The 27,710-nt window shown below is 46.8% G+C and overlaps 2 protein-coding genes across 13 annotated transcripts in view; one reads left to right on the top strand and one right to left on the bottom strand.

Annotated features, from left to right (window-relative positions):
* Positions 1-861: 861 nt before the first annotated feature.
* TIAM1-AS1 (TIAM1 antisense RNA 1) lies at positions 862-6,578 on the bottom strand. The gene is made up of 2 exons (XM_054542456.2): positions 5,980-6,578; positions 862-921 (listed from the first exon to the last, which is right to left on the bottom strand). Exons 1-2 carry the CDS (start codon positions 6,351-6,353, stop codon positions 909-911), a joined length of 387 nt encoding a protein of 128 aa, XP_054398431.1. The 5' UTR covers positions 6,354-6,578; the 3' UTR covers positions 862-908.
* Positions 6,225-27,710, top strand: part of TIAM1 (TIAM Rac1 associated GEF 1) — a 441,301-nt gene continuing 419,815 nt past the window's right edge. For 5 of the 12 annotated variants that reach the window (XM_054542444.2, XM_024239448.3, XM_054542447.2 and 2 more), the window contains exon 1: positions 6,226-6,646. The gene's annotated coding sequence lies outside the window, so the exon portion shown is untranslated. Of the gene's footprint in view, positions 6,647-6,877; positions 6,986-9,786; positions 9,887-27,710 lie in introns of those variants that run through there. The other 7 variants (XM_054542443.2, XM_054542451.2, XM_054542449.2 and 4 more) reach the window with 3 other exon arrangements.

Below are 27,710 nucleotides of genomic sequence, written 5' to 3'. Positions count from 1 at the left end.
CCCTGTCTCAAAAACAAAAACAAACAAACAAAAAACCCCAAAGTGTCCGGGTGTGGTGGCTCACACCAGTAATCCTAGCACTTTGGGAGGCCGAGGTGGGCGGATCAGCTGAGCTCAGGAGTTCAAGACCAGCCTGGGCCACATGGTGAAACCCCATCTCTACTAAAAGTGCAAAAAATTAGCTGGGCATGGTGGCATGCGCCTGTAATCCCAGCTACTTGAGAGGCTGAGGCAGGAGAACCGCTTGAACTCGGGAGGCAGAAGTTGCAGTGAGTCGAGGTCCACCATTGCACTCCAGCCTGGGTGACAGAGCAAGACCCTGTTTCATTATAAATAAATAAATAAACCAAACAAACAAACAAACTCCAAAGAAGTTATGATGTACTTCTGAAACTTTATACACGGATATATCACCTGAGTGTTAAGACGTAGATTTGAGTTCAGTGTCTGGCTTGGTGTCTGGGATTGTGTTTGACACCAGGCGATGCCACTGCTGCTGATCTGCAGACTACACTTTGGGTAGCAAGTCTGCAGAGGAATATTGAATGGTTATGGGAAAAACTATTGGGATGTGTATTAGGGTTCTCCAAAAAAAAAAAAAAAAAAAAAACAGAACCAACAGAAGACATACACGTCTTATTATATATATACACGTCTATATATGTCTATATATATAATGTCAACCAAAATTAAGACTGAAATAATTTGATAAAGGCCTCTTGGAAGCCAAATGTGAAGACTGATGATGGGGGAAGTCACATCAACAAAGTTGGGAGTGTTCTGGAGTCTGTTACAAGGTGTTTGGGAGAAGGGAGGGAGAGTCCTCATACCGGCGTTGTCCTTTTTCATTTCATTTTTCATTGCAATACAGAGGTCGTAAGAACTGGCTACAGACTGCAACATACCGGCTAAAATGTCCCCCTGAAAGACAATCAGTGAAACTTTATGATTCAGAAAGAAATCAGCATACTTTTAAGTGTCAGTGGGGTATGCATTAATCAGCACATCAACAATCTGAGGAACTCGCGACAAGGTTCTTTACACAGGGAAAAGACGTTGCCATGCATCACAAGACCCTCCGAAGGAAGGTTAATTTGGCTGCCTGTGTAATTTTTTTTTTTTGAGACAGTGTTATGTTACTCCATTGCCCAGGCTGGAGTGCAGTGGCGCCATCTCGGCTCACTGCAAGCCCCGCCTCCTGGGTTCAAGCGATTCTCCTGCCTCAGCCTTCCGAGTAGCTGGGATTACAGGCACCCGCCACCATGCCTGGCTACTTTTTTTTTGTATTTTTAAGAGAGATGGGGTTTCACCACGTTGGCCAGGCTGGTCTTGAACTCCTGACTTCAGGTGATCCACCCACCTCAGCCTCCTAAAGTGCTGGGATTACAGGCGTGAGCCACCATGCCTGGCCTATTTTTTTTTTTTTTTTGAGACGCAGTCTTGCTCTGTTGCCAGGCTGGAGTGCAGTGGTGTGATCCTGGCTCACTGCAACCTCCACCTCCCAGGTTCAAGCGATTCTCCTGCCTCAGACTCCCAAGTAGCTGGGAATACAGGTGCCTGCCACCACGCCTGGCTAACTTTTGTATTTTTAGTAGAGATGGAGTTTCGCCATGTTGGCCAGGCTGGTCTCGAACTCCTGACCTCAGGTGATCCACCTGCCTTGGCCTCCCAAAGTGCTGGGATTACAGGTGTGAGCCACGACGCCTGGCCCAAGATCTATTTTTGTATAAGCTGCCTCCTGTTCTTTCTTCAAATAGGGCATCCACAAATAGATGACAGAAAAGAAAATAATTCAGTGCCAAACTCCTTGCAGAGAGTGCGGAAGGCTAAACTTCATTCATCCAATAGATATTTATTGAGCACGTACTATGTGCTTGGCACTGTTCGAGACACTTTATGAAAAGAGCAGTGAATTAAACAGGCCAAAGTCTAACCCTGAGGGAGCATCTGTTAGAGGGAAAGACCAGCTCAGGAACACTAGTGAGGCAGGGCTGCCCAGAGCGCGTGTGTAGGTATCTTCGTACTGGGGAAGACCATTTGTTGTAACTCAGCTACGATTGTTTAGTCAGCCTTTCAATAACCAGTGGGGAAGAAAATGTTGACTCTTAGTTGCAGCTAGGGTCATGTACTAGAAATGTAACTTCTGCTCATTCTCCTGCCCTAGACCTTGATTCTGCCTTTGACCACCCCATTTTTCCCTTTAATGCCAATTCCATGTTCTCTTTAGATGTCAACAGTGCCCTCAGGAGACAAGATGTCAGAATACTCGGCCAGATGGCATTTGTCTGTATTTTAATCAAAATGCCCCATTCTCTTTGCCAGCGTGAAGTAGCGATGTACTGTGTAGGGCAGAGACAAGAAACAGCACTGAAGCCTGCGGTAGCTTTTTAGGTTTGCGAGGTCAAGAAAGACACCCAGGCTGGGCGCGGTGGCTCACGCCTGTAATCCCAGCACTTTGGGAGGCCAAGGTGGGCGGATCACGAGGTCAGGAGTTCGAGACCAGTGTGGCCAACACAGTGAAACCCCGTCTCTGCTAAAGATACAAAAAATTAGCCAGGCCTGGTAGCACACGCCTGTAATACCAGCTGCTCGGGAGGCTGAGGCAGGAGAACTGCTTGAACTCGGGAGGTGGAGGTTGTGGTGAGCTGAGATTGTGCCACTGCACTCCAGCCTGAGCGACAGGGTAAGACTCCGTCTCAAAAAACAAAAAAATAAATAAATAAATACAATAAAAAATAAAGGTACCCAAAGGCTGGATTGGCTTAATTCTGTCAACCTCAGTGGCAGCACCCAGCACCATGACTGTGGGAACAAAGCCTCCCACAGTCAGCTGTGAGCAGATTCTGAGAGCCAAAGTACTGACATGTTGAAGTAAGTGGGGTTCAGGGAGAAAGTGAATGAGAGAAAGGGCCTGAACAGTGGTTTCCTATGTATCTATCTCCCCTATGGGCAGTGAGTATTTCTCCTGCATCGTCTCATCCAGGTTTTTCTTTCTTTCTTTCTTTTTTTTTTTTTTTTTTGAGACAGTCTCACTCTGTTGCCCAGGTTGGAGTGCAGTGGCCGGATCTCGGCTCACTGCAACCGCTGCCTCCAGGGTTCAAGCGATTCTCCTGCCTCAGCCTCCGGAGTAGCTGGGATTACAGGTATGCATCATCACGCCTGGCTAATTTTTGTATTTTTAGTAGAGAAGGGATTTCACCATGTTGGCCAGGCTTGTCTCTAACTCCTGGCCTCAAGTGATCCACACGCCTTGGCCTCAAAAAGTGCTCAGATTACAGGCATGAGCCACCACACCCGGCCTCGTCCAGGTTTTTCAACCACTTAATGAAATGTTATTATTCTGTTTTTCACTAACTTAGCTGAACCCGATCACCAACTTTGATGAGTTCGTAACATGTGCCATGCGTGACCTCTTTTTAACTGTCTCCATATCCTTACGGGTTAGGTGTTACTATCCTTATTTTAGAGATCAATAAACTAAGGCTTAAGAAAGATTAAGTAACCTTCTCAAGGCTACAGACCTGGTAGGTGGTGGAGCTCAGATTCAACCCAGCCAACCTACCGCCAGGATTCTGCATCTCAAAGTGCTTTTCAGAGGTCTTAGGCACAAGGCAATCAGATGGCTGCTGTGATGATTCATCTGAAGCTCACCTTATAATAATGTCACCTCCTTAACAGGAGACCCTAAGGCAGCAGCCCTCAGATGAGGCGGGGAAGAGAGATCCCATTACTCACCTTCAGGGAAGCCTCTAGTAACCCACCACTCACTCATGAGGACGCCCTACCCATCACACACATGTGCAGTGGAAGCTGTTTATTTATTCAGTAAACATTATTAAATGCTACTATGTGCCAGGTACTCTTCTAAGCACATTTTTTTTTTAATTGTTTTTTTTTTTTTGGAGACAGAGTCTCGTTCTGTTGCCCAGGCTGGAGGGCAGTGGCGCAATCTCGGCTTACCGCAACCACTGCCTTCAGGGTTCAAGCAATTCTCCTGCCCTCAGCCTCCTGAGTAGCTGGGACCACAGGTGTACGCCGCCATGCCCGGCTAATTTTTTGTATTTTTAGTAGAGACGGGGTTTCACCGTGTTGCCCAGGCTGGTCTCAAACCCCTGAGCTCAGGCAATCTGCCCATCTCGGCCTTGCAAAGTGCTAGGATTACAGGAGTGAGCCACCGTGCCCGGCCAGCACATTCTTAATATTAACTCGTTCATCCTCGTACCAACTGTATGTGGTATGAAGCACTATTGTTATCTCATTTATATAAATGGGGAAACCGAGTCACGGAGATCTGAAGTAACTTGCCCTAGGTAACAGCTAGAAAGGAACCGGGCTTGAAATTAGGCAGCCTCACTCCAACGTCTGTTCTTTTAAGGATGGCCAGATGTACTTCTAAACTTCCTTAGGGAAAAACCCTCTACTCATTTTCAAATATATGTATTTCCCCTAGAAGGTGGCTTGTAACAGGTGATGAAAACCTTCTCAAGGGAATTATTCTCCATTCCAAACTGTTGGCTGAAACGAGGCTGGTTTTGGAAGGGGTGTCTTTGGAAAATCTCTCAAACTTGACTCAAAAACCTCCCTGTAATACTGATCATGGAACCTGGTGGACGCATCCGTTCAAGAGCTACCATGCTACCCATTCTTCTCAAACTGATGTTTTAGAAGCACTTCAAATCCTTAAAGCTCTTGCCTATAATTATAGCTCCTCTATAATTCATGGATTCCATGTTTTTTCAGTGCTCCAAATGTGCCAAACACTGTGCTAGAACTGGGATCCAGCAGGGAAGATAGATAAGATTCCGGCTTCCATGGAGGGCTGCAGTGCAACAGGCAACTTCAGCCCCGTGTAATACAGGCTGTGAGGGGAGTACAGGGGGTGGAAGCACTGGAAGTGGAAACGTGGCATCTAACCTTGACAGGGTACAGGCGGCTTCCCGGGGTCTGTAAGAGCAGGAGTTCAGCAACGCCTGCTGTATGGATGCCTTGGCGGCCAAGCTGGGATCTGAAGAAGCGTAGGAATTAGTGAAGTGAAGGGAGGGGCTGGGGGTGGACGTGTTCTGGGGAAAGAAAAGAGACCCAGAGTTGAGGGCGCAAAATGAGATTTTTCTGCTTAGAAGGATCATTCTGCAAAGTGGAGAACAGATTTCAGGGGGCAAGTCCTGGGACAGAAGGACGATGGGAGCCCTTTACTGAGGTCCAGGTGAGACGGGATGGGAGGAATGGGTTTGGGAGGTTAACAAAAATGGATGGGAGAGGGTTAAGGAGAAGGAGGAATCAGGGATGACTTTCAATTTTCCGGTTTAGGTTTATCTTCCAGAGTGTGGAAAATTCTTTTTGTTTTCGACAAGATCACCCCGGGAGCGCAGACCTTCCCAGCTCCCGGGGCGAACATGCGTGCATGGAATCAAAGTCTAAGGAACATACATCCTCAGCCTTTGTTGTAAATGGGGAAGTCTAGAGCTCTTCAGGAGAGGAAGAAGCTCTGGCCTCGTGTAGGGAAAGGTTTCGCTCGAGGCTGTACCGCCAGCGTCTCCGTTTCCGCGTTCCCCACAACCTTGCGAAAGGTAAACTGCAACTGTCGTTTCCGGATTTTACAGAGGAGCCCAGGAGGTCTGCGTGAACCCTGCCCGAGTCACTTACTCTGCCCAGCAGGTGAGCGTTAAGGCCCAAACCCCACGCTGTTATTCCAAGTTGGCTTGCTGCGCACGGTAAGTGAACCCTGGGAGTCCTGGACTCTGGTGAAGGCCACCATGCCCTACCTGGAGGCTGCTCAGGGTCTAACATCCTCTAGCATCCACGGGAAGGGATTGCGTTAGGATTTTTTTCTCTCGTAAAAAAGTTCCTGTCTCCCCCTAGAGTCAGGCACACGCCTCCCGTGCCAGACCACTTGTCCCAGGCACAACGTTTTTTGACTCTTCGCCTCCCCCGTTCCGATCCCCCTTCCTCTCCGCCTTAGGTGGCAGGAAAATCCTTTACCTCCGACCAATCCCACCGATGCCGAGCCGCGCGCGCGCGCCAACTCGAGCTCCGTCTGTGCACGCCATTGGCCACCTCCACCTATGCGGGGTGACAGGCAGCTTCGCGGACCTATCGCCGAGGGAGGCAGAGGCCTCTGGCCCTCCCAAAGCTGCTTTGTTAGGGGCTCCCTGGTCGTCCCCCGGCCCGCCGTGCCTCCGCTGCCTGCGGGCGAGCTCCCCGGGCCGCGCTGCCGGAGCCTCGCAGGAAGGCATCCCTGGAGCGCGCGCCGCCCGCACCACTCCAGCCGCGCGCTCCGAGCCTGGCTGCGGCGCGGTTAGCCGGCGTGCGCCCATAGTCGCTCTAGCCCAACTCCGAACGCCCCGCTCCTGCATCCACCGCCTCGGATTGGCTGGCCGGAGGCGGAGCGATTGTCAGGCGGCCCAATCGGAGCTCGGTTTCCCACGGGCTCCCGCGGCCCGGCCCCCGAGGCCGCAGGCGGAGGCGCCCTGACAGCTCCCATTGGCAGAGCGCGAGCGGGTTCTAGCGCTGCCGGCAGAGCAGCGCCGCCGCCGTCGGGCGCGCAGCTCTGCAGCTCCGCGAACGCCTTGGCGCCCGCAGCCCCAGGGGCCCGGCTGCCCCGCATCGTGCCCGGCCCCGTCGCGGAGATCCCGGACGACCGTCGCGGGTGAGTACCGCGGGCCTGGGGTGCGCGGGCGTCCGGCCGGAGCCGCGCCGGGGGACGGCAGCGAGGATGCCCGGAGCCTCGGTGCCCGTGCCGGGCACGTTCTGACCCCCGTCTCCCGCACACTGGGGCTCCCGGCGGGTCCTAGCTCCTCCTGATCGGGCTTTCCACGTATTGTTTTCGTGTTCACACACTTGGGAGGTGGGGAGATGCAGGGAGGGGAGGCAGGAGGAGGCATCCCTCGCGCGAAGGAGGGAGACGAGACCGTGCAGCCCAGGTGCCTTCGCTGGATGGAAATGACAGCGTCCAGACGTCGGCATTCGGTCCTCTCGGCAGCTGGAGGTCAGCGCTGACCTGCGGCGGCCGCGGCACTTTGTATTTTATCGGCTGATTTTTGTCAACTTCGGGGAGGGCGTGCGTGTGCATCCCTGTGTCTGTGTTTGCGTCTCGGTCCCTGACTTAGGCACCTCCGGGCCTGGCTTTTCGGCGACGCTTCCTAGGCGCTCACCTTGGCGATCCGTGCCGCGCTCGGGGCCGGGCTCACCGGGCGGAAAGCCCGGGGGCCGGCACACGGAGCTGGGGACCCGCGACGAACCCCCGGAGGGGGGCATTAAAAGCGGAATCCTGCGGGTGCGCAGACAATGCCTCATCCGGGCGGTCGGGTCCCGGGGGCTGTGCCCTGGGTCCCCGCGCCCTATCCCGTCCCCGCCTCGCCCTCTCACCAGCTCTGCCGCTGCGATGCTGCTGCGCCGCGCCCCTCGCCACCCGGCTGGGGACCCGCGTGGGGCCCGCTTTTGTTTACAGACCTCGCCATTGGGCGAGAGCAGCGCGCCCTGCGCCCCCAGCCCCGGCGGCTGCCGCCTGCCCCCTCCGAACCTGGAGAAGTTGGTGCGCACTGTCAGGTGACGCCCCCTCCCCCCGGCCGCGGGGCGGGATGCTGCAGGCGAAAGATGCCTTCTCGGCGCCTTCGCGCCCAGCCCCCGCCGCGCACGGCGCCTCTAGGTCCCCTGCACCCGGGGGCGCCCGTGTCCCAGCCTGGGGTCCAGGCTGGCGGCCCTCGGGGCGCCGACTCGGCCACACTCACCCGGTTCCAGTCGTCGCATCTTCTGGTCTTGCCCCCGGGTCAGCCCAGGTTGACTCGGAGCCTGCCTTTTCCCGCGCGCTGGCAGGTCTTGAAGGACGCGCGCGAGCCCTTGGAGACACTGTGCAGTCTGTGCCCGCCTCGGTTACACCCGCACCTGCGGGGCAGCTGTGCCGCATCCCGAGTCAGAGCCGTCCGGATCGGGTTATCCATACACGCTGACTTGGCGCATACTTTGAGTTGGAGCAGAGGTTGAGAGCCTGTGCGCTGAGGTCAAACAAACCCGGGTTCCAGTACCTGCTCGGTGTCACAAGCTGGGTGATCCCGGCCCAGCTATTCTATCTTCCTTCGTCTCAGTTTGCGCATCTGTAAAGTGGGGATAAGGAGTAACCTCTAGGGGGGCGGGGCTTAAACGACCATATAGATTAACCTCAAAGCACAGTGACAGCCACGTATGAAACATTAGAGTCTTGTTGATTCTGTGTTAGAGGAAATCTGTAATAGAGGATGGCCGCTTGTCGCTTTCCTTTTCTGCGTTCTTCACTCCCCCAGCCCCGATTTCTTTCTATTATAAAAGGCATGAAGGACTGCTGTTCTCAGCTTCAAACAGGACTTGTTTTACTTGGCCTGAGGTTTAATTAGATTTATCTAATCGCTTGCAGCCCTTTTAAAAATGTGTTTGAATTTCCATTAGGTTTTAGTTGTTTCTTCTTTCTTCTTCAAGATTCTGCTGGGACCCAGACCTGGGTTTGGAGAAGGAAAAACCCTTCCAGGTGGAAAGCAGTTGCCAGTGAACCAATGACTGCTGTGGAAAGTGATTAAGTCCAGGAAGGAGGGAGGTTTGAACAAAGAGATGTCTGGAGGTTAGGAGGGAACACTTTCTAGGAGAGGTGAAATTTAAGCTATGCCTTGTAGCTGAAGAAGTTTGGTAAATTGTTGGTTTCCAGCATATGCTTTTTTGTATCTCAAGGTAAAAAGCTGGGCTAGGGAGGGTGGATGCCTTTGCGTGGTAAACATCGACGTTGCTAAGTAATTATCTTCGAATACAGGAGAAATAAAACTTAAGGAAGAGGCTGTTGACTAAGCAGGGAAGGTAGAAGAAGAGAATCAATTTCACTGAATATCTTAAAAATGTTGTGAATGTGTTTTGACTTGTTTTTCCTCCACTAGCTCTGCACTGCTACTTTTCTTTAGGCAAAAAGAGAAATCAGTTTCATATAGAAATAAACAAAACAAAATAATAACAGTTCATAATCAGATAAATAATTTCAAAAGATGATCTCAGGCTTAACGACAGACTAAGATTTTATTGAAAAAAAAAAAAACTTCCTGTTTTAACACCCTTTTGCCTGTTGGAATAAATTATTGGGTCCAACAACACATTCTTTGAATGTAGGCCCCAGGGGCCTTTGCTAGCCAAAACGAGCAAACAAACAAACATATACTCGACTTGTAGGCTGTCCAGTGGTTGGAGAAGCCCTCAGGATTGCGCTGTGTCTCTTCTGTTCCCCTGGGCCTGCCTCAGTTACCCCGAGTGGAATCTGACTCCCGTGAACCCCTGTTGGGCTGTTGATGTGGAACGCGGCCAGTAGCATTGTTGCTAGATGTCAATTAATACGTATGATAACCTATTTAAAGTTGAACTCTCAGAAATGATTCCCATCCTTCTTTTACTTGTTCTGGGAATTCTCGCGCCCTTGGGGATGCTGAAGGCCTCTTTCCCCCCTGCTGTTGTGTGAGGATCAAATCAGTTGGGGGCCTAGACTTAAAAGGGAGCACGTGGTTAGGAAATCTCATTAGCTGACAATTTAACTCCACTCTAATGCTCGTCCAAAGAGCCTGGACAAAGACTTCCTCTCCTTTCCCTTTGCAGTTCTCTCTCCTTGCTCCTCTCTCCTCCCCTCCCCCTCTAAACCAGAAAGGAAAAGCAGCGTTGGGCCTGTCTCCTTCCCCCCAGATTCCTGCAGTTCTAGTGTGCCGACTGAACCCCTGGAGCCCTGAGCAGGAATTCGTTGGAAGAGTTTGCTGAGGGCCTACTAGGTGCGTGTGTTAACACTTCTGCGATTTCTGCAAGGATCGTACTGTCTAAAGGAGAAATTGTGAGACAACACTTTCATAGATGTGCAGTAGAAGCCTCTGGTTTTTCCAAATGAGGAAGGCAGGTGAGAGCATGGGAAGCACATCAAAGCCTTGCCTAGAAATCTGTGCCGGGAGAGGGGGCTTCTGTCTGTTTGAGGAGGGCAAAGGAGTGGGAGTGAGAATTCAGTTCCTTTGGGCCAGGTACAGATTCTCATGAAAGTGCTGAACGCCACGGACTCAGGCTCGTGGTTAAGAAAGAGCCTCGTTTTACAATCTCCAGTCATTTGGTCTTCCGTATCAAAAACACGCTTTCACTGGGGATGTGTGTGTGTATATTATATACACACATGTATATTTACATGTACATTTTCTTTCTAAATTAAGCAAATAGGTAGAAGGTATCTTTCTGAGGGTATCTCTCTTTTTGTTTCTTCCTCAATTCCGGACCAGAAAAATCAGATTAGCAGGGCTCTAGTAAACGTTTCTGTTTTTCCCAATTCCAAACTTCAGGTCTTTTCATCTCTAAATACTCCATTTTATGTAAGCTATAACTCCTGTGTAAAAAAAAAAAAAAAATAAAGAACAAATTCTCTCTCATCATCATTGTAGGCCAAATCATTTATTAAAAAAATAATAAAAGAGACATTCAGAAATAAAGCAGTACTCAGCAAGGAACAGAGTGTTTTTTAAAATAAAACAATGTTCTAGTGTAAAAGGGTACACAATATTAATAGTTAGGTGGAGTTTTCCCCTTCCATTCCCTTCCCAGCCTCTGGCACCGTCCTCCACACCCTCCAGCATAAGACCTTCCCTGTTCCTGCGGTCTCCAGGGACCTCATTAAGAAATTCATAAGGGCCTAGACTGTGGGCATGGGAAGCCGCAGAGATTCCTCCAGTGTGTGTGTGAGATTCTTCTAGAAGACCTTGAAGCTCTTTCACTAGGTGAAGAGGTTCTTCTCCCTCTGGGCTGAGGCAGAGCTGGGAGACTTTGCATCCTACCGCGGAGCCCTGGAGTGGGGTCTCAGCTCACTGAAACGATTGCAGAGGTGGAGGGTGTGGGGGTACTATGCAGGCATGATCTGAGAGCCGATCAATTGTCTGCTTTCAGAGGATGTTAAACAAAGAGTGATGATTCATCGAAGAACTCTGTGGGAGGAAGTTTCTTTCAGCTGAGCACAATCTCAGTTTCAGAATGGGCCCAGGGCCCTTTGAGGCTTGGTCCTGTCACCAAGTATTTCTTTCCTTAAAGGAAGACTTGTGTGTAGTTGGAGTGGGGCATCCTAGCCTTTTGGAACCTAGCAAAACCGAAGTATAATATGGATGTTTTCTGTTTGGGACCACTTTGAATTCATGAAAGAAAGATGAAAGGGAGGGGGAAGTGTCTTTGGTTTAAAAAAAATAACACCTGTATTATTTATTCCAGCTTCTGCCCCGCTGAGTATGATTTTATTAAAGAGCAAAGGATTCTAATGCAGTTGTGCTGGGAAAAAGATCTAATTAGGAGGCTGCTCTTGGTTTCCTCTGCCCACTCTGCAGGGGTAATAATGAGCCCCAGAAAGCCACCACGTCATCTGGGGGCAGGGGGAGGTCACGATGAGGAGTGGGTCTTGGAATCCTCTCTGCTAGGGGAAGGGGAGATGTCAGGACCATGGAAATGGGGTGAACAGGATTTGCTACCCATTGCTTGCTCAGGAGGGAAGGTGGGATCGGGACAATAGTGACGTCTGCTTGTTGAGGGGCCTTGGGGTAGGGGTGAGGGTCTGCCCTGCAAAACCTCTCCTCTGAGCCTTGTTGGAGGCCTCCAGTGTCTGTTGGGAAAGATTGCAGCCCAAGGCCTCACCTTCCAGGGCTTCTTCAGATCCTGGGGCAAGATGTGTATCAACCCAACCCTCTTTTGGCCATCACCTGGGCTGGGTGGCCGCATTCCAGGCAAATGATAATTTCTTGCAGGAAAGTGCAGGAGGGTCTCATGAGCTCGTTCCCACTCACTCTTTGGGCAGTGTTTTCAGAGGCTCAGAACCACGCGGCTTATTCTTGCCATGACCTTATGTGGGTTTTGTTTTGTTTGAAACTTAACAGGACCCTCACCCAACCAACTGGAGTAAAGTGTAAGTGCTTTCCTTCTTGCAGAATGTGCCTCTCCATCTCCTCACAGGACACAGGATATCTTTGGAAAGTGATAATTTGGAGGGCAAGTTCTTTAGCATAATATGGGCTACCTGGGTACTGATAACCACAGGGGTGCATCTCCACACTGCTAAGGCCCCAAGCTCCCTGGGGTACCCCAGGACACTCCTCCTTATGCCTGTTGCCTGGTGTCATTATTAATTCTACCGCTTGACATGCTCAAAAATGACCCACTTTGGTCCCTCAGAATCCTGTGTCCCAAGTGTCCCAGCTGTAACTCTGAGTATGTTTTAAATAACTCTATCTAGTACTGTTCTGATGGCAAATTCTGCTTTGTTCTGGTGGTTAGCAGCATCTGCCTTTTGGTTTCAAAGTGTGTTCTGACTGGGGTCGGCTGTGCTGGTTGGTGGAGAGATGAAGGCGGTGCCACGTGCACTTCCTTTCACCTAAAATTTTCTTTGGATCCCAAAGTTATTAAGGCATTTGGATGCTCATTCTTGCCATGGCAGAGTTTTGACCTTTTTAGGATGATTCTTATTGTCTGCCCTACATGTGGTGTGGTAGGGACTTTCAACAGGTTTCTTATTCTCTCTCTCTTTTTTTCTTTTTGGAGATAGAGTCTTATTCTTGTCACCCAGGCTGGAGTGCAGTGGCAATCTCGGCTCACTGCAACCTCCGTCTCCCAGGTTCAAGCAATTCTTGTGCCTCAGCCTCGTTACTAGCTGTACAGGAGCCCACCACCACGCCTGGCTAATTTCTGTATTTTTAGGAGAGGCAGGGTTTCACTATGTTGGCCAGGCTGGTCTCGAACTCCTGACCTCAGGTGATCCGCCTGCCTCGGCCTCTCAAAGTGCTAGGATTACGGGTGTGAGCCGCTGCGCCTGGCGGAGGTTTCTTGTTCTCTTAAGGATCCAACCTACATCTCTCAGCTACCTTTGTAGTAGGGACGCAGTTTTTGTCTATCAAACTTGAGTTGGTTTTGCTTAAATCACACGTAATTCACAATTTTACTCAGTAATAATGATCTAGTTTAATATTTTTTCTGACATAAATTATATTTTTACTTCACGCAGATACTTCAACTCAAGTAATGCAAAATTCGATTTGATTCTAAAAACAATGTGCAGGCTAGGCCCTGTCTCTACTAAAAATACAAAAATTAGCCGGGTGTGGTGGTGCACACCTGTAATCCCAGCTACTCAGGAGGCTGAGGCAGGAGAATTGCTGGAACCTGGGAGGCGGAGGTTGCAGTGAGCCGAGATCATACCACTGCACTCCAGCCTGGGTGACAGAGTGAGCCTCCGTCTCAAAAAAAAAAAAAAAATAGTGCGGAGTAATAATTCCATATAGCGTTAAGAGACTCAGAACAGATGCGCTTCTCTTGAAAAGTATTGTAACAGTCTTCTGCCCCGGTCCTGTTTTATTCCCATCCAGCCTGATGTTCTCTGGAAACAATTACATTTGTTCATTTTTGTTTTTAGTGCTTCTAGCGATTATCTTTATATCTCTAAATAATATGAATATATGATTTAATTCTCAGCTTCCTGTTATAATGAGTGACAATTGCGTCTCACCTACTTCCTTCATTCTCCACATTTTTTGATAATTATATTTACGGTTCTTTTTTTCTTTTCTTTGAGATAGGGTCTCGCTCTGCTGAGATAGCGTCTCGCTCTGCTGCCTAGACTGGAGTACAATCACGGCTCACTGCAGCCTCAAGCACCCAGGCTGAAGCGATCCTCCCGCCTCACCTTTGGAGTAGCTGGGACTACAGGTGCATGCCAGTATGGCTGGCTAATTTTTTAATTTTTTGCTTTAGAGACAGGGGTTCTACTATAGTGCTCAGACTGGTCTTGAACTCCTGGACTCAAGCGATCCTCCTGCCTCAGCCTCCCAAAGTTCTGGATTACAGGTGTGAGCCATGGCATTTTTTTTTTTTTGTGGTTCTATTTCTTTTCTTTTTTTTTTTTTTTTTGAGACAGAGTCTCGCTCTGTTCCCCAGGCTGGAGTGCAATGGCATGATCGCGGCTCAGTGCAACCTCTCCACCTCCCGGGTTCAAGCAGTTCTCCTGTGTCAACCTCCCAAGTAACTGGGATTACAGGCGTGTGCCACCATGCCCTGCTAATTCTTTTGTATTTTTAGTAGAGACAGGGTTTCACCATGTTGGCCAGCCTGATCTTGAGCTCCTGACTTCAGGTGATCCACCTGCCTCAGCCTCCCAAAGTGCTGGGATTCCAGGTGTAAGCTACCACAGCCAGCCATGGCTCTTTTTCTTTTATTCTTGTTCTTTTTTTTTTTTTTTTTTTTGAGATGGAGTCTCACTCTTTTGCGCAGGCTGGAGTGCAGTGGTGTGATCTTGGCTCACTGCAACCTCTGCCTCCCAGGTTCTAGCGATTCTCTTGCCTCAGCCTCCCGAGTGGCTGGGATTACAGGCACCTGCCACTGTGCCTGGCTAATTTTTTTTGTAGTTTTAGTAGAGATGGGGTTTCACCATCTTGGCCAGGCTGGTCTTGAACTCCTGACCTCATGATCCACCCTCCTCCAAGCCTCCCAAAGTGCTGGGATTACAGGCGTGAGCCACTGCCCCTGGCCTTATGGTTCTTAAATTGATTATTCTTCAGTCTTTATATTACTGACATAGACCTTTAATTTAGTTCCATCAACCAATGACAGTGACTTTTAATCCCTCCCTGCCCTTGTGAAATTAGAAATGGATGTCCTGATCTTCTCTTTTTCTCCTTAACTTTCTTTCTGGCTCTACCCCCAGCTCCGTCAGCAGTCAGGAGTGGTAATGTTGTGTTGGTACATTGTATTTCTGTAATCATGATTAAGTCTTCTAGGTTTTCTCTATAGATTGTTTTTATTTTTACAACAGTGTTATTAAGATATACTTCCACCTCTTTTTAAAGTAGACATTTCAGTGGTTTTTGATAAATTTACAGAGTTGTACAACCATCACCACAGTCAATTTTAGGACACTTTCATCACCCCAAAAGAAACCCTGTACCCATTCACAGTCACTTCCTTTCTCTACCCTTCCTCCCAGCACTTGGCTACCACTAATCTACTTTCTGTCACCATGGATTTCCTTAGTCTGGACATTACTGAGAAATAGAATCCTATAATATGTGGTCTTTTGTGACTGGCTTCTTTCATTTAGCATCATGTTTTCAAGGTTCATCTGTAGTGTGACGTGTATCAGTACTTCACTCATTTTTCTGGCTGAATAATATTCCATTGTATGGGTATACTACATTTTGTTTATCCATTTATCAGTTGATAGACATTGGTTTATTTCCACCTTTTGGCCTTTGTGCATAGTTACTGTTGTGAATGAATATGGCACAAGTATTTGTTTGAATATCTTTTTTTTTTCTTTTGAGATGGAATCTCTCTCTGTCGCCCAGGCTGGAGTGCAGAGGCACGATCTCGGCTCACTGCAGCCTCCACCTCCCAGGTTCAAGCAATTCTCCTGCCTCTGCCTCCTGAGTAGCTGAGACCACAGATGCATGCCACCATGCCTGGCTAATTTTTGTGTTTTTAGTAGAGACAAGAGTTTCACCATGTTGGCCAGGCTGGTCTCGAAATCCTGACCTCAGGCCACCTGCCTGCCTTGGCCTCCCAAAGTGCTGATATTACAGGCGTGAGCCACCACACCCGGCCTTTTAAAAAAATATTCTTTTGGATGTAAACCTAAGAATGGAGTTGCTACGTCATACGTAATTCTATGTTTAACGTATTGAGGAACTACCAGATTATTTCCCAAAGTGGATGCACCATTTTACATCCCACCAGCAGTGCATAAGGAGTCCGATTTTCCTACATCTTTGCCAACACTTGTTATTGTCTGTCTTTTTGGTTATAGCCATCCTATTGGATGAGCGGCTGTATCTCCTCGTGGTTTTGATATGCATTTCTCCAATAAATAATGTCATTGAACAGAACATTGTTTCATGTGCTTCTAGGTTAATCGTATATTTTCTTTGAAGAAATGTATCTTCAGACATGTTGCTCATTTTTAATTTTTTTTGTTTTCTATTAGTAAGTTGTAAGAATTCTTTATCTATTCTAGTTATAAGTCCCTTATCAAATATATGATTTGCAAACATTTTCTCCATTCTGTGGGTTGTCATTTAGTTTTCTTGATGATGCCCTATGCATATTTATTTTTAAAAGCTGAAAGTCCATAAAAAATGTTTACTTAGTCATGATTCTGCCAATACTTTTCACTACATATGTAGGTGGTATGCTAATTTACATTTCCTTTTCTACACTTCTGGCAAGACTAATTAAGTTATAGATCAAGAAAAGGAACACAGGAAACATTTTGTTTTAAAACACCAATTTCACACTTAAAAGCAAAACTTTGTTTACTTAAAAAACTGAATCACTCAGTTATTTTATTTATCAGAGCTTCTTGAAGGAAATATTTGCAATGAGATTTGGAAGTGAACTACCTTTGGTATCAGCTTTTGGGTGTTAAACTTTTGCTGGGTGGTAGTTTTTGTTGTGTTTTATTAATACAGAGGCTCTCAATTGGGGGCAGCCTTGCCTCCAAACATTTGGCAATGTCTGGAGATATTTTTGGTTGTCTTGGCTAGAGAGGTTCTAGTGGCATCTAGTGGGTAAAGGCCAGTGATGCTGCTGAACATCCTCCAGTGCACAGAACAGCCCACCAGGACAGTGATCAGGTCCATAGTCAATAATGTTTAGCTTGGCCTGGCATGGTGGCTCATGCCTGCAATGCTGGCACTTGGGGAGGCTGAGGTGGGTGGATCGCTTGTGGCCAGGAGTTCGAGACCAGCCTGGCCAACATGGCGAAGACCCATCTCTAGAAAAAAATACAAAAATTAGCTGGGCATGGTGGTGCATGCCTGTAGTCCCAGCTACTTGGGAGGCTGAGGCAGGAGGATTGTTTGAGCCCAGGAGGCAGAGATTGCAGTGAGCTGAGATTGTGCCATTGCACTCCAGCCTGAGTGACAGAGCGAGGCTCTTGTCTCAAAAAAAAAAAAAAAAAAAAAAAAACAAACGGTTGAGGTTGAGAAACCTCGCATTTAAAAGACACAGATGGCCTGGCACGGTGGGTCATGCCTGTAATCCCAACACTTTGAGAGCTGAGGTGGTCGGATCACTTGAGGTCAGGAGTTCGAGACCAGCCTGGCCAACATGGTGAAACCCGTCCCTACTAAAAATACAGAAATTGGCTGGGTGTGGTGGCACACACCTGTAATCTCAGCTACTGAGGAGGCTGAGGCACGTGAGAATCACTTGAACCCAGGAGGCGGAGGTTGCAGTGAGCTGAGATCTTGCCACTGTACTCCAGCCTGGGCGACACAGCGGGGACTCTGTCTCAGCAAAAAAAAAAAAAAAAAAAAAGACACAAATAAAAAATACTATTCGAGATCACATGTTTAAATGTCTTAGGAAAGAATCTTGTATTTTCTAGATATTTGGGACTGAGCTATCTTGAGGCATCAGCTTTTGGTTATTATTTTAGCTGGAATTAAGAAAGTATATCTTCCTTTTATACAATTGAAAGTTCTTTAAAGCTAGATAATAATTTCAGGTGTTTTGGGCTTTTCTGTGCTTGAGCAAGTTCTTTCAATTAATGTCTTCTGGATATTGCTAATAACTGTGTCATGCAAAGCTCATCCTTAACCCTCAAATCTGTTATGGTTAATATATTGCTGGGTGATTATTACAAAATTACTCCTCTTAAGCAGTTTATCGAGCACTGAAAATATTTTCAGAAAACGTTCCGAGTGTGGTTCATGGTCTACCATGACATTTTAGAAAAGATGTATGAATGTTCAAATAATTATCTCATCTTGAAATCTCTGTGATTAGAAGTTACAATTTCAGTGCCACAATTATATCAATTGAACTTTAACATTTCATTGTAATTATAAAAATTAAAACCTTGTAACTGTGGTTCTTAGTTAACTAAACAATTTAACAATCCAATTCCTTAAAAGTAGATTGAAAATCTTCACCCTGTAGTTTTTTTCCTTTTTTTCTCCCTGCTGATGGACAGCTAATTGCTTTAATTTTGAGGGTTGGATCTGCCTGCAACCTTGGCCCTGTGAAACCTCACCAATTGTATCAAACAATTCAAATTATCTTAAAGGTTTGTGGGCGTCTGTTGCCACAATTTCAGTGCACTTCAAGTAAGAATACACAAATGACTGTCTCTTTCTTGGAAGATGGGCTCAAAACCAGATATACGTTGTTTATAAAAGTTGCTGGTTAGCATGAGGAGCCTGCAGTCTTCATGCCAAAGACTTTAGAGATCCCAGTTAACTGCCCATTCTTTAAAACAGGACCAGTTAATGTAGCTTATTAGAGTAGGAAGGGCTAAAATTGTTCCTTTTGGACAGACTGAATTTTAATTGTAGTAATCCATGTCTTCTCAGCCTGTGATACAGCAGTTCTGAATCTCATCCAAGTCAGGAAAAGTGAATTTATGAGCCTCCTAGCAACTAGCAACTAGTAAGCTGGAGTGCCTGGACCTTATCTTTATTACAACATAGGAGCCAGCCCCACTATTTTGGGGCACAGCCCTGCAGCCGAGACAGCTGAGACAGTGACAGGGCTTTGGGGAAACCTGTTTCAAGGGTATAAGATACGGTCTTGGTTGCTGCATTATGGTTGCTAGAGAACTTTAATTTGGGAAAAACTTGAAAACTCAAGGTTTTTCAAGCTTCAACAAGTTACTTTGTGGAATTCTGGAGCAGAGGGGAGTCGGGTTTAATAGTTTTTACTCCCACTGTAGATGTTGTGACATGCATATCCTTGAATTTTTTCCTTTGCCATGAATAAAATATTTCTGACCTCTAGCAGTGTTAAAATGGTTAATAGCCTTTGATTACATGAGCCCGCCCTTCTCCATTTTTCTCAGGCATGCTCTGGTTTCTTTCTTTCTTTCTTTTTTTTTTTTTTGAGACGGAGTCTGGCTCTGTCACCCAGGCTGGAGTGCAATGGTGCGATCTCATCTCACTGCAACCTCCGCCTCCTGGTTTCAAGTGATTCTCCTGCCTCAGCCTCCTGAGTAGCTGGGATTACAGGCATGCGCCACCATGCCTGGCTCATTTTTGTATTTTTAGTAGACATAGTTGTCTCGCCATGTTGGCCAGGCTGGTCTCGAATTCCTGACCTTGTGATCTGCCTGCCTGGACCTCCCAAAGTGCTGAGATTACAGGTGTGAGCCACTGAGCCTGGCCTCTGGTTTCTTTTTAACATTTTTTTTTCTTCTGCCTGGGTAATTCTTCTGGAAGATTCCATCACAGTTTTTTTTTTTTAATTACAAATACTTCTTTTCATTACATAAAGTGTGACAGAATACCCATTATAAATATTCTTTAGTGTTGAGATTAAGGGTGGTTGTTATTTTCTTTTATTTAAAATTTTTTTTAAAAAATAAATTAAAACAATTTTTTAATCTTCTTGTATAAAAGCAACTTATTTTCTTCTGTATGATTTTCTCTAACTTTGAAAGATTTTGCGATGAGTAGGAGTTACTTATATAATCAGAAAAGTCACATTAATGAATATACACCTTCATCTTTGAATGGGTGTGACTAGTGGACACTTAAGCCCCCCAAAGTCATATTTTCTAGTTTTGTAATCCACTTTACACATGGAGATTAATCACAAAGTGTTCCTCTTAACAACAAGGACCTTGGGAAGAATAAAGAATATGTGGGCTCTGTCAGAGTGAACAAAGATGAGAAAGCCAGTGGGGGCCGCAGAGGAGCCCAGTGACTAAGTCTCAATGGAAGGATTAGCGCTATTAATGGATCCTTTCAGGCTGGGATTGAACCAAGACCCTCAGTCATCAGAACATTGTTGACCTTGGAGGGTTGAGTGCCTCCCCTTTTTTCCCCTTTCTCCTTAGACACTAGTTTTATATCCACAGTCCCAATCATGGTTGTGTCTCATGACCTCAGCTTTTCTCTAGGATTGCCTCCTGGTTCATGAATGATCCCATCTTCTCTGAATGTCCCAAGCATTGATGATTTCCAAGTCATTTAATTCATGTCTGTGTTAGTTTCCTCGCTATAGCAAGGTACCTCAATCTGGTGACTTAAGACAACAGAAGTTTATTCTTTCACAGAACTGGAGGCTAGAAGTCTGTAATCAAGGTGTCAACAGGGCCACACTCCCTCTGGGGGCCCTAGGGAAAATTCTTTTCTTGCCTCTTCCAGCTTTTGTTGGCTCCAGTCAATCCTTGGCTTGTCACATTATCACTCCAATCTCTGACATTATCACATGGCTGCATTCTCCATGTGTGTCTCTGTGTCTGTTTCCACATCTCCCCCTTTCTCTTACAAGGTTATCAGCTATTGGCTGTAGGGCCCAGCGTAATTCAGTATGACCTCTTCTTAACTTGATTACATCTGCAAAGACCCTGTTTCCAAAGAAGCTCACATTCACAGGTACCAGGGATTAAGGTTTTGACATATCTTTTTTTTTTTTTTTTTTGAGATGGAGTCTTACTTTGTCGCCCAGGCTGGAGTACAGTGGCATGATCTTGGCTCACTGCAAGCTCCGCCTCCTGGGTTCACGCCATTCTCCTGCCTCAGCCTCCCCAGAAGCTGGGAATACAGGCGCATGCTGCCACGCCCCGCTAATTTTTTGTATTTTTAGTAGAGATGGGGTTTCACCGTGTTAGCCAGGATGGTCTCGATCTCCTGACCTCATGATCCACCTGCCTCAGCCTCCCAAAGTGCTGGGATTACAGGCGTGAGCCACCGCACCTGGCCAGGATTTTGACATATCTGTTTTTGAGGGCTACAGTTCAACCCATAACCATGCCCAGCTGCTCTGTTAGACTGCCTGTTTGTTTGTTGGTTTATTTATTTATTTTGAGACGGAGTCTTGCTCTATTACCCAGGCTGGAGTGCAGTGGCACGATCTCAGCTCACTGCAACCTTCACCACCGGGGTTCAAGTGATACTCCTGCCTCAGCCTCCTGAGTAGCTGGGATTACAGGTGCCCACCATCGTGCCCGGCTAATTTTTGTATTTGTGTAGGGATGGGGTTTCACCGTGTTGGCCAGGCTGCTCTTGAACTCCTGACCTCATGTAATCTGCCCGCCTTGGCCTCCCAAAGTGCTGGGATTACAGGTGTGAGCCACTGCACCTGGCCTATTTTTAAATTTTTATTTATTTATTTATTTATTTATTTATTATTTACTGAGACCGTCTCCCTCCGTGGCCCTGGCTGGAGTGCAGTGATATGATCTTGGCACTGCAACCTCCACCTGCTGGGTTCAAGCGATTCTCCTGCCTCAGCCTCCTGAGCAGCTGGGATTACAGGCGCGCGCTACCACGCCCAGCTAATTTTTGTATTTTTAGTAGAGATGGGGTTTCGCCGTGTTCGCCAGGTTGGTCTTGAACTCCTGACCTCATGTAATCTGCCCGCCTTGGCCTCCCAAAGTCCTGGAATTACAGGCGTGAGCCACTGTGCCGGGTCTTAGACTGCCTATTTAAATTGGTTAAGGACGTGTATTATGGATGTGTCCTCAATGCTAAGAAGCTTGATTTTCTGAAAGCTTAGCTCTGATATGCCACCTTGTGTTTTAAACTTCCGGTGGCTATGGCTAGCCCTCTGGTCCAGACCTGGTTTTTCAATCTTGTCTGACAGGACTGCTTGTTCAAATCCTTTGAGCCAGTGAAACAGGAGTTACTTCTCCTCGGGGATATATCCTGTTTTCTTATTCTTTTGCTCACACTGTTTCCAGATCTGGGACATTCCTATTTCTGCATGTCAAAATCTACCTCCTCTTCTAGGTCTGGTTGAAATCAGCCATCTTCTTACAGTTTTCCTCGATGTTCTGCTTCCTCCGTAACTTGAAGTCATCCCTTCCCTTCTGAATCGTCATAATGTTTCACGACGCTTTTCTGTGTGTTGTTAGAGTCTAGCTTGGGTCTCTGTGGACACTTGCTAGACCACAAACTCTTAGATGGCAAGGTCTCAGCCAAATTCATCTCCCACGGCACTGCCGTGGAGGAGCTTGGCCTGTGTTTGGATAAACTTGCCCCGATTTGTAACTCAGCAGTCTGTACGTATGCATGATGCACAGGTCATTGCCAAGAGTGTGAGCTTGGAATGGTGGCGGCTGTGGGATGAGAAGCCCCAAGTGAAAAGGGGATTTTACTCAGGAGAGATCAGAGAGGGCAACTTCCCTATGGGCCCATTGGGGAAGAAAGTTTCTCTTAGTCGCTGATGAGCAGTTTCCAGCCGGGGTGAAACTGATGTATAGGAAAAGGCAACATGAGGCAGCATGTACTCTGACGGGGAAGCAGGGTAGGCAAGCAGTTTGGAACTAGCAGATAAACAGAAACCAGAAAACCAAGAAAAACATTGCACCGATATGCCTTTGATTCCAAGGTGACCCCTTCTGGACCTGTTTGTTTGTTTATTTATTTATTTATTTATTTTGAGATGGAGTCTTGCTCTGTCACCCAGGCTGGAGTTCAGTGGCGCAATCTCGGCTCACTGCAACCTCCGCCTCCTGGGTTTGAGTGATTCTTCTACCTCAGCCTCCCGAGTATCTGGGACTACAGGCGCACAGCACCATCCCGGCTAATTTCTGTGTTTTTAGTAGAGACAGGGTTTTGCCATTTTGACCAGGCCTTGGTCTTGAACCCCTGACCTCAAGTGATCTGCCCTGCTCAGTCTCCCAAAGTGCTGGGATTACAGGCATAAGCTACTGTGCCCAACCGTGGACCTGGGTTTTTTAAAAGTGTCACAGGGACTGAGCAGCCCAGCACCTAACCTGCAAATGGTTGCAGAAGAATTTGTACCTGGATACTGAGCCTATGTGTAGAAAATCATGGATGATCCTTGAGGGAGTAGTAAGGGTTGGGGGGCAAGTAGAAATAGAGAGAAGCTGAGTTCCCTAACCTCAAGGAGAAAACATTTTGCCTGGGAGGTGAGATGATCCCACAATGCTGTACCTATTCTTTTTTTTTTTGAGACAGAGTCTCACTCTGTCTCCCAGGCTGGAGTGCAGTGGCGCGATCTCGGCTCACTGCAAGCTCCGCCTCCTGGGTTCACGCCATTCTTCTGCCTCAGCCTCCCCAGAAGCTGGGACTACAGGCGCATGCCACCACCTTGCCCGGCTAATTTTTTTTTTGTATTTTTAGTAGAGACGGGGTTTCACCGTGTTAGCCAGGATGGTCTCGATCTCCCGACCTCGTGATCCGCCCGCCTCGGCCTCCCAAAGTTCTGGGATTACAGGCGTGAGCCACCGTGGGCCCGGCCTGCTGTACCCATTACTAAGCGTTCAGAAGAATGAGGGAGATCTTCATGGGAGGAGCCTGGCTTGAATGCCTGTGGGTCAAGGGTTGAGGGCATAGTCTTCATTGCGCGTGACCTCAGAGGGTGGGGTGAAGGCATTGGTTTTAGGGAAAGTGAGGAAATTGCTAATTGAGGTCTGATAAAGGTTCAGGCCTTTGCTTGACTTTCCCAACCCATTTTTCTAGGCAGTTGGGCAAGCACTTAGCTTCTAAAGGGATTTTGTGCTGCACATGGATCAGCTTACTCTTTTAAAATGTATTTTTATTGACTGCATGATTTTTGTAAGAACAATAAAATGCATTTAAAAGGAGATATTCTTCTACATTCCTAGGATAGGAACACATTGGTTGCTTTTGGTTTTCTCTGGTTTTTCTTATCCATATTTTGGATGTACTTTTTATATAATTGTAACTCTTAAATAGATACAGCTTTGTATTTTGTTTCCTTTCAGGTAATGTTGCACCATCAGCCTGTATATTGTAGCCACTTTATCCTCATACTTCTCATTTATAATGGTCATACATTTCAGTGAGTTCATCATTTACTTAACTATTCTCCTGTAATTGAACATTTATGTAGTATTATTTTCATCACTATTTTAAGAATCTTTTTTGACCTTTTTCTTTTCTTTCTTTTTTCTTTTTTTTGAGACAGGGTCTCACTCTGTTGCCCAGGCTGGAGTGCAGTGGCATGATCTTGGCTCAGTGCAGACCTCTGGGGCTGAAGCGATCCTCCCACCTCAGCCTTCCAGGTAGCTGGGACTACAGGCGGGCACCACCACACCCGGCTAACTTTTGTATTTTTTGTAGAGAAGGGGTTTTTCCATGTTGCCCAATCTAGCCTCAGACTCCTAGCCTCAAGTGATCTGCCCGCCTCAGCCTCCTAAAGTGCTGGGATTAAGGCATGAGCCACCATGCCCAGCCTGACATTCTTTAAGTATATATTGTTTGCTTGCTTTCTTTTCTAAACATATTTTTCTCAGGATAAATTCCCAGGATGTGGCATCTGTATTCAATATGTATGAAATATGACATTGTAAAAAATAGCTCTTGATTTGAATTGCCAAACTGCCTTCCAGAAGTTTTGATTTGTCTTCATCAGTTGATATATGAATTTATCAATAATAAGTATATTGGACTTACCACAGCCTAACTAGCAACGGAATCTTAATCATTTCACTTTATTTTGTTGCTGTTAATTGAACAATATCTCCGGCTCTTTCTCTTTCTCCATTTCTTTACTTTTCAGGTAGACTTTTTGGGTTTATTACTTTAAACATTGTTTTAAACGTTTACAAAACACTATCATTATCTTATCACTTAAATCTTTCTTACGCCTCAGAGCAAAAAAAAACAAACAAAAGAAAACTATAAACAACTGTCTTTGGATTCCTCATCTGTGAGACGTTGTTTCTGAGGTCCTTTCTAGCTTCCAGTGTCTTGAGTCTTTGGTTTTATGAACCAGAAGTTTAAGAAGTGAGCAGGCCGGACATTAAGAGAGCCTCATCTGCAGAGGTGGGGTCCCCCATATGTTGCCCAAGCTGATCACAAACTCCTGGGCTTAAGTGATCCTCCTGCCTCAGCTTCCCAAAGTGCTGGGATTATAGGCGTGAGCCACCTCTCCCAGCCACTTGAATACTTTTATAAGTGGTGTTTAGGACTATGACCATTGTACTCGCTACCTTTTTTTTTTGTTTGCTTTTTGAGATGGAGTTTTGCTCTTTTTGCCTAGGCTGGAGTGCAATGGCGTGATCTTGGCTCACTGCAACCTCCTCCTCCTGGGTTCAAGTGATTCTCCTGCCTCGGCCTCCCGAGTAGCTGGGATTACAGGCGCACGCCATGACACCCAGCTAATTTTGTGTTTTTAGTAGAGATGAGGTTTCACCAGGTTGGCCAAGCTGGTCTTGAACTCCTGACCTCCAGTAATCCACCTGCCTTGGCCTCCCAAAGTGCTGAGATTGTAGGCGTGAGCCACAGCGCCCGGCCTGTACTTTCTACCTTTTATTGATCCTTTCCTTTGTGCTAGGCCTTAATTTTTTTTTTTTTAATTTTTTTTGAGACGAGGTTTCACTATGTTGCCTAGGCTGGTCTTGAACTCCTGGGCTCAAGTGATCCTTGTGCCTCAGCCTCCCAAGTAGCTGATATTACAGGTGTGTACCACAGCTTGCACTGGGCCTTTTTGATACTTTACATGTTATCATTAAGAAGTCCTCAAAAGGTGAGTACTGCCATCCCATTTTACAGATGAAAAATTGGAGAAGCAAAGAGATTAGATCCGTGACAGGCCACACAACCTGGATGCGATGAAATCCACTCTCATCAACTGCTAGCAGCACTTGGGTGGTTATGTGGCTGGGATTCACTGATTCTCACCCTCCCCTTAATTCTGCGTCTGTCAGGGCCGCCACATTCCCCTCCCCCCTCTCATTTCGTGTCCCTCTGCCAAGCAGTCCGGAGTGTCCATGTGACTCTGCTAAACTGAGCAGAATGTTTAGTACAGAATAACTAACCCATTCCGGCCAGGGCGCGGTGGCTCAGGCCTGTAATCCCAGCACTTTGGGCGGCCGAGACGGGCGGATCACGAGGTCAGGAGATCGAGACCATCCTGGCTAACACGGTGAAACCCTGTCTCTACTAAAAATACAAAAAATTGACCGGGCGTGGTGGCGGGAGCCTGTAGTCCCAGCTACTCGGGAGGCTGAGGCAGGAGAATGGCGTGAACCCGGGAGGCGGAGCTTGCAGTGAGCCGAGATCGCGCCACTGTACTCCAGCCTGGGCGACAGAGCGGGACTCCGTCTCAAAAAAAAAAAAAAAAAAAAGGAATAACTAACCCATTCCCTCTCTTCCCTTGTCATTTAGTACAATCCAGTGCCTCAGAATACTCTGTCAAAGGTATTTTATTTAGTGGAGACCATTTAAGAATGGAAGAAATTTCCTGTTGAGAGATTTAATGTATGTGGTGTGTGTGTGCTCTTGGAGGCAAATGGACGTTTAAGAGTGTGTGAGGTGAAAGATAGCAGACTCCGGAAGTCTGGGGACCATTTAGGTCTGTAACCCTCCCTTTCGCACCAGCTGTCCAGCTCCGAGAGGCCTCCTGGGTTTCCCATTTATGGGGCCCCTTTACTGTTACGACACCTGTTTAAATGTGGTGTTTCCATTACGGGAGGCATGGTAGGTGGCTGGAATGAGCGGCCGTGCAGGGACGATGTGTGCAGGCTGCCCCTCCTCCCACCACTTCTTGGGGAAAGTCCATTTTTGGTCTTTTGTTTCAGCGAGAAATGCATAAAAACGTTTTCAGGGACACCTCCCCCCTTGCTTTGCAGCTAAAATTTCAGGCTTTGACAATAGGGGCCAAATCTCTTTCGAAACCAAGACAGCATTAATGAAAACATTGTCACGTCCATATTTCTTTTGGAAAAATCTTTTAGAGCATGTGACATGGACGTGCATGACATTGGGCTTGAATGATGACAGCATTCTGTGTTCTCCCTTGGAATTCTGGGCTTCCTCAGGCAGGAGGGCTTTGCTGTAAACGGGGTGATATCATCCCTATTTTACAGATAGGAAGCTATACACTAACATTATGTATATATTTACTTATTTTAAAAAATACTTTTTAATTTATATAGAGATACGGTCTTCTCCCATCTCAGCCTCCTGAGTAGCTGAGACTACAGGCACATGCCACGACACCCGGCTATTTTAAAAATTTTTTGTAGAGACAGGGTCTCACTATGTTGCCCAGGCTGGTCTCAAACTTCTGGCCTCAGGCATTCCTTCTGTCTCAGCCTCCCAAAGTACTGGGATTACAGGCGTGAGTAACCACACCTGGCTACATATGTATTTCATTAAAAAATTATTGAAATTAAATATAACATACATACAGAAAAGTATACGTTATTGTATTTGTACAGTTTGATGAATTCTTACAAATGGGATAAAACCATGTAACCAGCAGCACATGGATCTAGAAACAGAACATGCTGAGACTCCAGAAACTTTCCTGTTGCGCCCCCTTCAGGGCAACCCCAATCCTGATTTCTAACCCCATAGATGTATTTTTGTACTGGATAGTAAGGAATCGCACAGGATGTACTTGATTGTATTTGGTGTCTTTCGTTCACTGTTATGTTTGTGAGATTCATCCATTTGTAATTTTCACCTCCAAAACATTGTTTTTAAGTTTTCTTTGTTTGGATAAATAATGCCTTTACATGGTTTCAAGATTAAAAAGATTATAATGAAGTACACATAGAGCAGTCTTGTGCTCACCCCATCCCTTAATACCCTAGTTTTCTATCCCCTTGGGTAAATATTAATACTTTTCTCTCTCTTTTTTTTTTTTTTTCTTTTGGAGACAGACTTGCTCTGTTGCCCAGGCTGGAGTGCAGTGGTGCGATCTTGGATCACGGCAACCTCCGCCTTCCGGGTTCGAGCAATTCTCGTGTCTCAGCCTTTCAAGTAGCTGGGAATACA

Source organism: Pongo abelii, chromosome 22 (assembly GCF_028885655.2).
Source record: "Pongo abelii isolate AG06213 chromosome 22, NHGRI_mPonAbe1-v2.0_pri, whole genome shotgun sequence".
Taxonomy (NCBI): Eukaryota; Metazoa; Chordata; class Mammalia; order Primates; family Hominidae; genus Pongo; species Pongo abelii.
The sequence above is the reverse complement of the archived record's forward strand: the minus strand, read 5'-3'. Positions and strand labels throughout refer to the sequence as shown.

Bases quoted from the DNA above. Each gene is read 5' to 3' on its own strand.
- TIAM1-AS1 (XM_054542456.2), bottom strand. From the start codon at position 6,353: ATGCAGGAGCGGGGCGTTCGGAGTTGGGCTAGAGCGACTATGGGCGCA.